Source organism: Anabrus simplex, chromosome 1 (genome assembly GCF_040414725.1).
Source record: "Anabrus simplex isolate iqAnaSimp1 chromosome 1, ASM4041472v1, whole genome shotgun sequence".
NCBI lineage: Eukaryota > Metazoa > Arthropoda > Insecta > Orthoptera > Tettigoniidae > Anabrus > Anabrus simplex.
Window position 1 is genome coordinate 1,067,873,341 of NC_090265.1, and position 15,170 is coordinate 1,067,888,510.

General features: G+C 39.4%; 1 protein-coding gene across 1 annotated transcript; it reads left to right on the forward strand.

The window, feature by feature from the left end:
- The first annotated feature begins 4,938 nt into the window (after positions 1-4,938).
- On the forward strand, positions 4,939-10,734 carry Ras85D (ras-like protein 1). Its single transcript, XM_067137131.2, has one exon. It carries the CDS (start codon positions 5,240-5,242, stop codon positions 5,810-5,812), a length of 573 nt encoding a protein of 190 aa, XP_066993232.1. The 5' UTR covers positions 4,939-5,239; the 3' UTR covers positions 5,813-10,734.
- Positions 10,735-15,170: the final 4,436 nt, after the last annotated feature.

Genomic DNA, 15,170 nt, shown 5'->3' on the forward strand with positions numbered 1-15,170 from the left:
CCAGCACTGTACGTTATCACCAGAAAAAGTTACACCTAATTTCTGCATAACAGATTTATTTGTAGGTGTTCCATCACAGACTACACTTACTATACTGACTCCTGTTTCATGCAGTTTCCTAAGATACTGCTCTATTAAATTAGCTTTCATAGAAGCTGATGTGCCATCTACAAGGCAATAACCAACAGGTATCTTCCAGTTACGATTTAAAGCCGTAACCATAAAAATAAGAGCTTCCCTGGCCAAGGGACAGTCATCACTTCCAATAAAAACCTGTCCTAAATTTACATAACCACAAATTTGATTACCGTCCCACACAAGATCTTTCTTTATTGCCATTTCATCAAACATTTGAGATGCAAGGATAGGCTCGGCACTTCCCTCTACCTCCTGTGTAATTTTCCTGAAACTTTCCTCTGTGAAGCCTGGATTACCATCCAGAACTGATGCCCAACGACGGAGAGTCCTTGGATGAGGAAGTTTAACGTGTTTCCTGAGGTACTGATAGGCTCGTGAGGAATAAAAATGTAGCGTCAAAGCAAATCTTCTTATCTCCTCAGTATAATTCTGTCCACAACCCTTGATCTGAAGTTCTAGAAGTTCCTTCAGTACACCTGTAAAACATTTGTCTAAAATTTCAGAGCCAGATTCACACAGTCTTTTATTAAGTCCTGAAATTAGCTGCTGGTAATTAATTATTTTACTCCTCTTTCTATTAATGTTCTGTTGAAGACATTTAATTTTTTTCTTTAAATTGGCATTTACTTCCATTGCATTGTCATACATTCTTTTCATTTTGCGTGGACTAGGGACACAGTACGCATGATCATTTCCTATGATCTTCAGTTCAGCACTTCCTGAAAAGAGGAGAAAAAAGTAAAAGTGAAATAAACGAATAAACACAATCCACTGTTACCAGTAGCATTACTATTGACAAATAAGGACTAGATCTTTCTACAAGGAAAAAAGTGTCAATTTACTGGATATAGCAGCATTCCAAGAGACTACATCTCTGATGACTTGAAACATGCTAAAGGAAAGCTATACAGTATTCAGACTTTACAAAAGCATTTGAAAGTATTAACAGACAATACATTAAAACCATGATGATACGAAAGGACCACATATTGGTAATTACTAAAATAGTTAGCCTACCGTATTTACTCATGTATTAGACCCCTTCGCGTATTACATCCCCCTTGGCTTTTCGAGACGAAGAAAATGAAAACATAAAACTTGCATACAAGAACCCCCCCCCCCCAGATCCCCTTTGCCTGTCCCTATATCACTGGTTTTGTCCAGGTCCTATCCTAATGTCCGCACGGCAAGAACAACTCCTCACCAATCGTGCAACAATAATCACTACCACCAGCTATCGAAGCACCACTCACTCATCAGTTCCTAAGTACAGAGGTTGACAGTAGGCTACAGAGCACCGCTTGGCAACACCCTTCCTGAGAAGGCCGCGAGCATGTAAACAAACGACAGTCGTTATGCGGGTGTGAAAGTCTTGTCAACCGGGCTGGAGTAATGATGAACTCACATCTTGTGCAAGTACAGGGCTGCCATATTCGCTAAAAGTGAGAGAACCATCAATTTCACTCTCGCTTCTTGAAATTTTTATCTAACATATCCAGACCAATGGTTTTGTCACTATCTTACCGTAACCTATCCAGATCAATGGTGGTGTCACGCAGGATACTAAAGGCCTAAGGGCTGGTAAGTGACTCTAACCTGTACGTCCCCCGGCCAATGGTCTAGTAACTAGCCGGACCTATCCAATCCAGACCAATGGTTTTGTCGCTCCTCGGACATAACCCATCCAGCCCAATGGTCTTGTCACTAAGATTGTGTAAGTTGGCAAGCCTGCCGAGTGTTACATGTGCCATCTCTAACCTCACTTTCACACACCGGTTATAGAAGTTTTACACCGAATACTGTAACAAACCATCCCATAGCGATAATGATGATAGGCCTAGACCGAACACTTCGTACTTTAAACCATTTGAAATAATTATTGTGTTAATGTCAATTATGTTAAATCGCATAGTTACCTGAATTGTTCAATTCCATATTTGTGGACGAAGATTCGAATAGTGGCGGCGTAGGACTGGAGGATCTCATATTGTTTCGTATCGTAGGTGACTCGGAAAATCAAAAACTGTGGGGATGGCTCTGGACAGCAAGCGTCTTCTATCATTGTTGATCACTATGTATTTTTCTTCAAAATGTCGTGAGCACAGGAAACTGTGCTTTGTCGGAAACCATTTATCACGTTTCATATTTATTATCCATTGTTTCGTGAGTTCCTTATCTTTCAGAGGGAACCTGGAGAGAAAAGCATAGATTGATTTACAAACACTGACAACGGGGAAACATACTCTGCTAATGACCAAACACTGCATTCTTTACTAAAAAAAAACTTACCTGAAATATGATATATCCTTTGAGCTGCCTCTACGGAACGTGCAGTTGATTGCTGCACATATAGGCGGCATAATTTATGCAGTTAATTTATCAGATTCAGTGCAAATAAACCACGATAAGAACACACAATAACCAGAATAAACCGTAAAACACGGGCGGATATAATATGGCGTCGCTATTTTGCCTTGGCACCGCCTAGAGCGCTGTAGCAGACGTGTTAGCCACTCTATAGTCCTCTTTCTAGCTCGTTGCACAGCCCCAACGAGCTAGAAAGAGGACTATAGAGTGGCTAACATGGCTGCTACAGCGCTCTGGGTGGTGCCAAGGCGAAATAGCGACTCCATAGTTTAAGCGCCGTTCTTCCGCTTAAGATGCGTTACTTTTAATAGATTAGATCGAATAAATTATGCTCTCTACGTGTGTGGCAAGCAAATGCACAAATTGTAGAAAAAACACGAAGAATATAATCAGATTTCAAATAAGATTTTCTTACTAAAGTACACAGTTATGGGCGATTAGCAGAATTACGTTGCCTGTGTAGCATAATCCAGCTCGTGTAGGGTAGGCCTACTTTTATTTTCTTGTAGGAACTGACCAGACAGCCAGACACGATAAACTGTATCCTGCCTGGCTGAGTGGCTCAGACGGTAGAGCGCTGGATTTCTGAGCTTAATTTGGCACATTTGGTATTTGAAGGTGCTCAGATACGTCACCCTTCTATCAGTAGATTTACTGGCACGTAAGAGAACTCCGGCGGGACATATGTCCGCCACTTCAGCTTCTCCGAAAACCGTACTAAGTACTTGGTAGGATGAAAAACTAATAACACTATTTATTATTACATTGTATCCTACAGTGCACATTTCCCCAGCATTTTGAAAAAAAAATGTGAACAAATACTTATTTTTCGTAAATTATTATTAGTTTTATGTCCTACTAACTACTTTTTCGGATAAGCCGAGGTGCCTGAATGTAGTCCCGCAGGAGTTCTTTTGCGTGCTAGTAAATCAACTGACACGAGGCTGAGGGATTTGAGCACCTTCAGATACCATCGTATTGAGCTAGGATCGAACCTGCCAAGTTGCCTTGTGTCCGGCAACTGAGTGATCAGCGTGCTGGCCTTTGGTTCAGGGGGCCCCGGATTCGACCGAGTTGAGGATTTTTACCGGGTTGTTGACAGTTAATTCCTCTGGATCGGGGACTGGATAATCTTCGTCATCTCCACACAACATAACATACTACAAACCACCACAGAAACACGTAATAGTAAATACATCACTCCACCTAAGGTTGGCGTCGTCGTCAGGAAGGGCATCCGGTCGTAGAGTTAGGCTAAATCCATACAAATGCCAAATCCAGGTAACTGGCAAAATACCAGGATTTATTATTATTATTATTATTATTATTATTATTATTATTATTATTATTATTATTATTATTATTATTAATGTTATCGGAGCCTCCGTGGCTCAGAAGGCAGCGCGTCGGCCTCTCACCGCTGGATACCGTGGTTCAAATCCCGGTCACACCATGTGAGATTTGTGCTGGACAAAGCGGAGGCGGGACAGATTTTTCTCCGGGTACTCCGGTTTTCCCTGTCATCTTTCATTCCAGCAACACTCTCCATTCTCATTTCATAGCATCCATCAGTCATTAATAAATCACTTTGGGAGTGGCGACCCCATCGCACTAACAGCCTATATCTGCTTCATTCATTACAACCCTGATCCGGTCAATGACTGGAAAACAGGTTGTAGGTTTTCATTTTCATTAAAGTTATATGAATTATTTCTCGATGTTGTTCTATTACTTTGTTCAAGGTTTTCTGTTCTATATTTTCATTCCCTGCATGTAGGTCTAAATTTGTTAAATGGCAATGTACTATTGTGATATGTATTGTTATTAGGGCCACCGTACTGGAAATGCACTAATTTTCTTTCTTTATACAATATGTAAGACCGAGCTCGATAGCTGCAGTCGCTTAAGTGCTGCCAGTATCCAGTATTCGGGAGATAGTGGGTTCGAACCCTACTGTCGGCAGCCCTGAAGATAGTTTTCTGTGGTTTACTCTTTTCACACCAGGCAAATGCTGGGGCTGTACTTTAATTAAGGCCACGGCCGATTCCTTCCCATTCCTAGCCCTTTCCTGTCCCATCGTCGCCATAAGACTTATCTGTGTCGATGCGACGTAAGGCCAATAGCAAAAAAAATCAATATGTAAGTATGTAGTCTGTACCTTGCATTTTTAATGTCCTTTTAAACAGGCATTATGCACCTTTGACTGCTTCTCTAATAAAGAAAACTGTGAAACTGTATTTATTCCCGCAGCTTCTGTACTTGCTTCAACACACGCCCACTCGATTTGATCGCTTACAATATGGCGGACGTGCCTTTCAAGTAGATTCAAATATGGCGGTCCAATAGCCACTCTATAGTCCTCTTTCTAGCTCGTTGCACAGCCCTAATGTTCACATTTTTCGTTATTCCTTTGTTTATTCCTTGTTCTGTGGGAGTAATGAAACCAGATGGCGTTTTGTGTTGTATTTTTTATGTGGTGTTGTGACTTTCTGTTGTAATATCTGTGGTGTGATAAATTTAGATTTTATAATCTAATGGTATCCAATTAATTTTGCAGACGAAATAGCTCATCTTAAGATTTGTTACAGCCATAATGTGCATGTGTAGTTGGTTCCTGTGTGATTTTCCCCGGATTAAGTGACGTTTGGAGTAATTGAAATGGTGGAGTTGAACTGTAGTAGTGGTATTATCAGCAATTTCTGAAGTTTGCAGATTGTTCTGTGTTATTCTGAAAATGACGGAGTACAAATTAGTTGTTGTTGGGGCTGGAGGCGTCGGAAAAAGTGCCCTAACTATTCAACTAATACAGAACCATTTTGTCGACGAGTATGACCCCACTATTGAAGACTCGTACCGAAAGCAAGTTGTAATTGACGGAGAGACCTGTTTGTTGGACATTTTAGATACAGCAGGGCAAGAAGAGTACAGTGCTATGAGAGATCAGTATATGAGAACCGGCGAAGGTTTTTTGTTGGTTTTTGCTGTGAACAGCGCGAAGTCGTTCGAAGATATTGGTACCTATCGGGAGCAGATCAAAAGAGTTAAAGATGCAGAAGAAGTGCCGATGGTCTTGGTGGGAAATAAATGTGACCTATCGTCATGGGCAGTGGATACCAGTCAGGCTCGAGAAATCGCCAAACAGTATGGCATTCCTTTTATCGAAACATCTGCCAAAACTCGAATGGGCGTGGACGATGCATTTTATACTCTAGTGCGGGAGATTAGAAAGGACAAAGAACAACGTGTACGTGACAAGCGCAGAAAACAGAAAGATGGTAATAAGAAAAAGAGGTGTTGTCTTTTATGAAATATGATGTTTATGTATACAACGATCGAAAATTTTTAAGGATGTTCATCTCTACATAGATTGCCATTGCTTGTATTTTACGAGTTCTTCGTAGTTCTAGTTTATTTCTGGGATTGATGTGGGTTGTGCAGGAAGGACAATGTTTACTTTCATTGTGATAATGCTTTTTGGCATGTTTACGTCCAGTGCAGAGGATACTCAGTATTGGCAACTATTTCATTGTATGATCCGTATTTTTAATGTTAGCATCATCGTCATCAGTTTTCAATTGAACCTAGGCCTAGATGACTAACTTTACTTTCTATGGTACAGTGTTGGTATGCCTCTTGGTGTTGGGGTAGATGGTTTACAAAAACTGCTCGATTTTGGAGAATGTTTCAGAGTTTAATCTATATTTTTAAATTCATGTTGGCATCTTGTTTAGCCTATACAGTGTGTAGATTATTGAACTTTTCCATATGTATTTCAGTTTGACATGAATGCAGAATACTTGTATGAGTGAGAGAGAGCATTTCTTCCAAAACAAGTCTGGAAGAAATTCTGATGCACAAATATAAATCAATATTGGAGAACTAGAGCTCCGTCCCTTCAAGTAACTATTCCAGAGTGCACTGCACTAGGCACATAGAACACTCTTTTGTTCTTAGTGGCTGCATCACTTGCTTGGACAATTCTATCATCTGTTCATGTAAGTCCCAGATGCAGCTGGTCAGCGTTGCTTGAATTAGCCTTATTTCTTGTCCGTGTGCAGAACACCAGAGATTGACAAATTTTGGTTAGGTGCGGCAACAAGGCCATTAGTCTGGATAGACCACATTTGCACAGCAAGGACAGGGGGTCCGTGGACTTAAGCCACGTGGATAGGCTGCAAAGCAGCATACAGGCCTTTAGTATCTCCTGGTGCACAACCCCTATCATTATTTCTTGTTGCAGCATTGTTGGCTATGGCATGCATCTACATGAGTATCTGTATTGAATTATGTGAACGACACCATGTTAGCAGCATTCCTTCATCTGCCTACTTTCCCAAATGTTATACTTTTTATTACATTTTACCATGAAAGTAAAGTAACTATTTAGTGTTGGGTGGTGAATCTCGAGCATTGGCAGTGAACACTTCTCTTTCTCCCACGTGTCATACAAGGTAAGATTTATAAGATTTCTACATCCAAAGTTTCAAAATAGCGATGGGACAGTGCTTTAGTTCTACCATGAAGACGTAAAAGACTTATGGTTTTGCCTCACTATGTATATAGGAAGACTGAGATAAGCATTTCTGGATTCAGATCTTCAAGACTTTTCAGATGAAGAGAATTTAACTTAAATTCACGCTCGGCAAGAATTGTTTCCTAATGTAGGCCTTTGCACTGATTTGTAAGCTGGTAATAGGTAATATGAAGATAAAATTCTAATTTGTACTGCTTGATGATAGAGATTATCATCTGAAAAGGGTACGATAGCTCATTGACATAATCACTAGTACTTGTCAAGGCAAGCAAAGATTCAAATCCTGGCGAATATGTGTGGGATTTAAATCTCCCTGTAGTTTGTACTCCATGTAAAACTGGAGATCTTGTAGCTAAGATCACCACATCCGCCGTAAATTATTCACCAGTCTCACACGGATGAAAATTCCTTTCTCTACTAGTATTTCCTGTTTGTTATCAGACCTCTCCCCCACAAAAATACATGTTATTAATTCCTTGATGACGTTCAATTGATTTTGTAAACCTTCGTATTTCATTTGTCTAACATCAGACTCCTGCTTCCATCCGAACCGTGAGCAATATCATTTCGTATGTGATCTATGAATATATCGGCAATACAGACAGTTTACAACATGTCTATATATCTTTTTGCATATAAGTAAGATTTCTTCTCTATGTGCGTTACGGATCAATATTTTTTCGAGTGATTACTTCTATCAACAAGTATTGTAAATGGGTAACAGTAAGAGAGGCCATAAACATCAAGAAAGAAGAAGAAGAATCACCACATGAACAGTTTCATAGATCTACAAGTTTGTGTAATTGATTTCTTGAGATTATGACCCAATCTGCAGTCTTCCATAGTTTCATGCTGTTATGTTGGCCCATGTTATTCCAGTCATAATATTAGAAATGATTAAGGGAGTAGATGTACCTTGAATACAGAATGTATTGTGGTCAAGTAATGTGCTAATTTATAATATGCTGCCATAGAAACTCAAATAATCTTTGAATTTAATAGTCTGTTTGGATCTATTGGTTCTTTGTACGTCTTTTTTTTTGCTAGAAGTTTAATGCTGCTCTAACTCATATAGGTTTCTGATGATGATGGTACGGGAAAGGGTTACGACTGAGAAGGAAGTTGCTATGGCTGTAATTAAGGTACAGCAGTGGCCTTTGTTTGGTGTGAAAATAGATAAACCTGTAAAACCATCCTCAGTGCTGCCAATGGTGAGTTTTGAACCTACCATCACCCAGAATGGCTATATGATCTGTACAATGTTGCAAACCCCTCCATACATCGTCCTCTTGAACCTACTTTTCTGATAAAAAGGTCTGTCATGATCATATACTGAGTGTTTCAAAAAGAACGTACATATTTCGAATGCATATATGTATTAAACTGGAAGACATACAAATATGAAACTTTACACACATATTTACAAACCTCTCAGGTTCTGATTACAGATGTTCAATATGTCCTTCATCATCGACACGAACAATATCACATCGATACTCAAATTCCTCCCATACTCGGGCAACAATATCCTTCGTGACTGATGTTATGGCAGTACGGATCTGGTTCTTCAACTCTTCCAGGTTCTGTGGGAGTGGTGGTACATAAACGTTGTCTTTAATGAAACGCCACAGGAAGAAGTCACACGGTGTCAAATCCGGTGACCGTGGAGCCCAGCTGAGACATGCTAAGTCGCCAGCTCCTTGACGACCAATCCAACAGTTCGGTAGAGTTTCATTCAGATATTCACGCACTTGGCGACTCCAGTGTGGGGGTTTCTTGTTGAAAAATGAAGTTGTCTTTGTGTAGCCTCAGAAACAACCAGTTTTGTAACATAGCGAGATACTGCTGACCGTTACCGTGTTCCCATCAAAGAAGAATGAGCCATAAACAGATGATCAAGATATCGCACAAAACACATTGACACGAAGCGTTGTGCGAAAGTGTTATCATTGTCAGTAGCATCAAGAATCTCGTTACAAAATGCCACACATTTGAGTTTGTCATCAGGACGCAGAGCTTGTAACAGCTGTAACTTGTACGGCTTCATAACCAACCGACGTCTCAAAACACGCCAAATTGTTGTTGTAGGCAGTTGTAACTCCCGACTGGCACGACGAGTTGATTTTGAAGGACTGCGTTGGAAAGCAATTTCAATTCGTGCATTTTCTTCAGGAACACGAGGGCGGCCAGGACTCTTTCCTTTACATACACATCCTGTATCTGCAAACTGTCGATACCATCTGTGAATGTTCCACTCACTTGGAGGATCAGTTTGGTACCTCAATTTGAAACGTCTTTGCACTGTAATCACGGAATTGCACTGTGCAAACTCAAGAACACAAAATGATTTCTGCTGCAGGGTAGCGGTTTTAAGTATATGACGGTTACCAAGCAAAACAGAAGACAACTGACATCTAGCAGCTATTAATATAAAATAGACTATGTATTCGTTTATCCAATAGCCGAGCCGAGGCGCACCGATCGATAGTTTGGACAAAATATTACTTTGTAATATGTATATTCTTTTTGAAACACCCTGTATTATGAACATTTACATCTTTTCCTGTCTTATTATGGAGTTCTTTTTCTCAATATGACATGATGGAGACAGATTGACATTAGCTAGATTAGGTAAAACAAGCATACATAATGGTAAAATCAACACCATTTTTATTTATGAAAGGAAGATCCTGAACTTTGTGTTAACTGCAGTTATAAATTTTGCAGAGATAAAGAGTTAGGGAAATTTGTAAAATAACCACAGTAGTGTTCGTTAACCACATGCCAGTTGGAAGAGAACACGAGTTATGGACTGAAGATCTTGTTTTGACCTAAGTGACTATGATCACCTCCAGCAGAAAATGAGTTGGTGAGTGTGATAGCTCATTGATATTGCTGCAGTAGCTTTTCACTAATTAGATTGATCAGAGATTGTCCAGTACATACATAATTTTCAAAATGGGAAGTTATTTCCCTGTGATTTGGATTCCATATGAAGCTGTGGGTATTTGATGATTTGTTGTTATAAGATTTGTAGCCTTACAAAATTGTACTCTAGTTTGTTGAGAATGAGAGTTGCAGAAGTAAGATCAGACAGGAAAGACGAAAGGAAGGAGACATGACGGCTGATGGAGATATAGCTTATAGGGTGTTATGTCATGTGTTATGTAATCATAAAAACGATTGTTTTAATTTGTTAAGATGTATCTCTCCATTGATTTGCTATTTCATGCAGTGAATACAACCTTAATAATTTGCAGTCTTCTTGTATATACAAATATGTAATATATGTGAAACTTGTTAAGGGTAAGGTAGGCTAATCTGTTTCTAATTGGACATTGCAAATATATCTGTAATCACTTGCATATATGTATATTTGTCATTATTTCTCATCTATAAAATACCATCATCTTGTGTCACTGTGTTTTACTGTGTACACTAGTCATTTTATATTCATTGTTAGTCGTCTGTATGAGATGCATTCGCAAGTGTTTACGTGTTCAATTTTTGCTATACTCGTACATCTATTTATGTACCCAGGGTGCTATTGCATGAAAGTTTCTTTTGTAAAAGCACAAAAAGCTTGTGTAGAAGCTCAAAGGTCACATAAATCACACCAACCTCAACTTACTGATATTATTCTGTAAAATGTTTCGTTACAAATTCTATAATACCAAATATAAATATTAAAACTGTTTTGAGCATTTATTGGTATACTGTAAACTTTCCTACCCTGGGCAAACTTGCCTGACATCCTTTTAATCAAAAAGTTTTTTTTATCGCAACTTGAACATGCTACCTTAAAGGAGAACACAACACAAAAACACATATTTCGTTATTCATTGCTAAATATGTATTATGGGAATGTAATAACAGTGCCGTTAATCCGGTGCCTCTATGTCCAACCATTCTCAAGTTATGTGCGGAGGTAGTAACTGGTCGTGACGTCACTGCGCTGTAGAGTCTACCTGGCAGCCTTGACGCTGGGAGTAAACTTGCGCAGTCTTTTCCCGCACTCCATCTGCTACTGCCGTGTTCTTCTGTTGCCAGTGTTAATGGGCTCATTTTTATTTATTTATAATATCATTCGTCCGTATCAGTATGAGCCAGAACAAACTAAGTTTGCTGATGTCCATTCAGATAGCGATCTTGACATGGATATGCTAAACCCTACAGGCCGTGCCGGCACGCGAATTTGGTGTAAATGTAATGAGTGTACCATCATGGATAAGGATGAAGAAAGTGTATGCTGTTGTGAATTAGACAATGTAAAAGCAGTGAAATCTGAGAAATTTATGTGTATAACAAGAAATCCTTTGTTTACTGGGCTTATTTTAGACCGTGAAGTATTGACAATGACAAGGCATAACGTGAACTTAAAAACAAAGAACATGGCAAGGAAACGTTTACTAACAGCTTTAAGTCCATCAAATAGAACTTGGCGTTTTATTTGTTACAAACGGTTCACTTCGTGGGTAAAGTCATGGACTGTGATTGGTAAAAAGAACAGAGTTGTCATACCATCATGTGTTAACACCATAAGGAACACATTTCCATAACCCAATGGCACCTATGTGGGCTTCAAGTTGTAAATGAAAAAATGAAATTAAAACAGTAGAATTATGTAAGAGTTTCCTAAGCTTGTTTGTATGAATTTGAATTTCCTTTAATCCACATTTTCTTTCTCTCTTCCTCCTCCGTTAAAGTATCGTGGCCGGGCTGAGTGGCTCAGACGGTTGAGGCGCTGGCCTTCTGACCCCAACGTGGCAGGTTCGATCCTGGCTCAGTCCGGTGGTATTTGAAGGTGCTCAAATACGTCAGCCTCGTGTCGGTAGATTTACTGGCACGTAAAAGAACTCCTGCGGGACTAAATTCCGGCACCTCGGCGTCTCCGAAAACCGTAAAAGAGTAGTTAGTGGGACGTAAAGCAAATAACATTATAAAGTATCGTGCTCACAGGATTTCCATTCACCGTTTTCTAACCACTTATGCTCGTTATTTACGTGGTGCAAAATTGACATAAATTTATCGATTAACACAGAACTGTTTCCATTACATGTTTGTGCTGCCCACGATAAATGATTATTTATACTGGCCTTCCACGCTTGGACTTCTGGATGATTTTTATCAAGAGCTTTCATCTTTTTCATTAGACTTTTTGATATGTACCAAACATCAAATTCATGTTCAATATCAGGATACAGCGTTCTCAGTAAATACCTTACTCCTTTGTGTCTATCGGAAAAGAAGAGTTTTATATTACAATTTTCTTCCTGTACAATCTTCCTCATCGCGATTTCACATGCAGCCCTTTCAAGATCACCTTTCACAATCACTCTCTGAACAACTTCCAAATGAGCTATGCGGCCTGTATTTATATCCATTAGTGAATACACTAAATATTTGGCTGAAAAGCCGGGAGAATCGTACTGGCCATCTCCGGCTAACCAAATGGGTTTGGCACTGCTTTTCAAACAATTAGTCCTTTCTTGATCCCAAGCACCCTCCACTATCGGGCCCGTTTTTGCTGGCAGCACCTAGTGTTTACAGTGCACTATGTCCTCTGGTATGGGCTAGAGCAATTTTGTTACTTTCATTGATCTGTCTCTGTCTTATCCTTGGCTTTGACAATATGAAAGTGACTGAGGTATGAGCGATGCTAGTAATGCCATTCCTTGTACAGCCAGTCCCTGCTATGAATGGTATGAAAATGTTGCTCATAGGGCCGGTCGTTGCATGCATTTCAGTGGGCTTGGCCGACTGATATGTAATAGCAACTTCTGGCTCGGTGAGGAAAGCAACGGGAAACTACCTCACTCCTCATTTCCCTAGTACGCCTCTTCAGTGATGCCTAGGCCATCTATGACAGCTGTTGAGGATCCAACCAGCCTTAGGGCTGAAGACTGAACATACATACACTCTATGAATAATTTTATCATATACAGTTCGTGACATCATTTGTAAGGACTTGCAGAATGACCGAAAAGGTTCAAACAGAATGCCTGACAACAATAATACTGATGATATAGGACATTTGCTTCCGGTTTCTTTCCTTCCGTAGGTTGAGAATACCAACGGACTTTATTACCACAATTGCAAAGTGATTTTACGCACAACATAGTCCCTTTAATGTAATGTGAAATGTTATTCACTTTACTTTTACAAATGTAACAAATTTCAGAGAGTGTGAGCAAACTTGACCCCGCTACAAAGAAATAACCTGTAATATGTACATCGTCCTGAGTGTGTTCGTTATCAGTATCACTAATATAACTTTCACTGTCACTTTCATCTAGTTCATAGAAACTGTCATTCAACTGTTCTCCCATTATGTCACTGTTCAAGGCTGTGCCGGAAGTTGCAACGTCGAAGTATTTTCTAGCTATTTCACTTCCTAACTCACACTGTATTTCTACACTACATTCGTGTCTGTCTGGTGAAATATTTTCACTCATATCATTCTGAACGTCGTGTACATCATTATCGTTATCACTTTCGTTTAATACTGTGTCAACAAACTCCCTGCTCTTTTTAGTTTTTGATGAGTACTTCCACGGTGTATTTTGTGATGCGGCTTCCGTATGAATGAGCATTCCTGCCTGAGAAGTATCTCCATCTGTCGACGCCAGACATCTTATTGAAGGAACAGACCCTGGCTTCAATTTCGGACCTTGCAGCTTTTCCGTAGGCATCACCTTCATTTTCAAACGTTGCGTTTCATCATAGTCTGTATTTTTAAAATGCACTGAGCACACAATAGCTCCCTTACCGAGAGAAAAGTGTTTCCTCTTGCAAAATTGTACCCAACTGCTAAACCTTCGAGGCGACTTACTTCAATTTGGAAACCTATGGAAATGTATTTCTTTCTCTCTACACTTTTGGTTTCTACTCGTTCTTACAGCCGTACACACTACAGGAAGGCATTTCGACAGACACCGCACTATTATAATAAACAACACTTCATGTAAACAGAAGAACGGCTGAGCGCGTACTGCTGTAATCAACTGGATGGCTCGCTCAGCGCTTACAGCGCAGTGACGTCACAGCGACTCATGTTTCCTTAGTTCACCGGCCTGCGGAGCGGCGCACAGCAAAAGCAAATATATAGTTGAATACTGTCCGATACACTCTTTGATTCTGAGGCAACTTGATTTTTGTGTTGTGTTCTCCTTTAATTGGCCAGTCCTATGAAGAAATTTTCTAGGGGAAGTCCGTCCATCACTCTTGTTTTACATGACATTGATGGCCAGAGTGAGGTTGATGCCATTGTGTTGACAGCTGATAAATTATACCTTTAGTTTGTACAAGTGAAACATTTAGTATCTTGTCTACAATTTTCAGTGATGGTGACAAGTCATAGAAAGGGTTACTGCACACATTAATGTTGATAAAATTTTATGCTAATTTCTTTTTAAAATACAAGATAAGGTAAAGTAAATCTAAGAGTAAAATTCGGTGATCCTTAGTAAATAATAATATTATTATTAAAACATTTAAACATATATATACATCACTCACGACTTTCTTTCCTTGATCACTGCATTTTATGAAGTCTTCTAGTTGTAAAATGTAGAAACTATCTCTTGTGATGTCCTTTGCTTTCATTCATTATAGATATACCTTGTTTGTAAGTAGAACATATTACGACATTGCATTAGGGCGTGTTGTAGACTTGTGCCCATAATTAGTTAATCAGTAGTATTATTGGTCTAGGGGTCATGTGTTATTTTGTGAAATAAAGCATTATTGTACACCTTTCACCTCCATTTCTGGTTTTGAACTATCCACACCAGTCATGGACAAAGATATTCAGACTTCACAGACATAGTACTCAACATTCCTCGGTATCAGCCCTGGACCTCAACAGGTAACAAAAGACAAGTTCAAGCACAATGCCATGTCTGCAGTGATATGGTCACGGGTGATGTTTTTATAATAATATTTACAGACGGTCACCAAATTTTACTCTTGATTTACCTTAAAACCATTATGATCTTGTGTTTAAAACAGAAATTAGTATGAAATCTCACCAACACTAACGTGTGTCATACCCGTAGAAAGATAGGAACATAGCAAAGGAACACATAGCCAGGTTGAGTAGCTCAATTGGTAGAGTGCTAGCCTTCTGAGC

Bases quoted from the DNA above. Each gene is read 5' to 3' on its own strand.
- Ras85D (XM_067137131.2), top strand. From the start codon at position 5,240: ATGACGGAGTACAAATTAGTTGTTGTTGGGGCTGGAGGCGTCGGAAAA.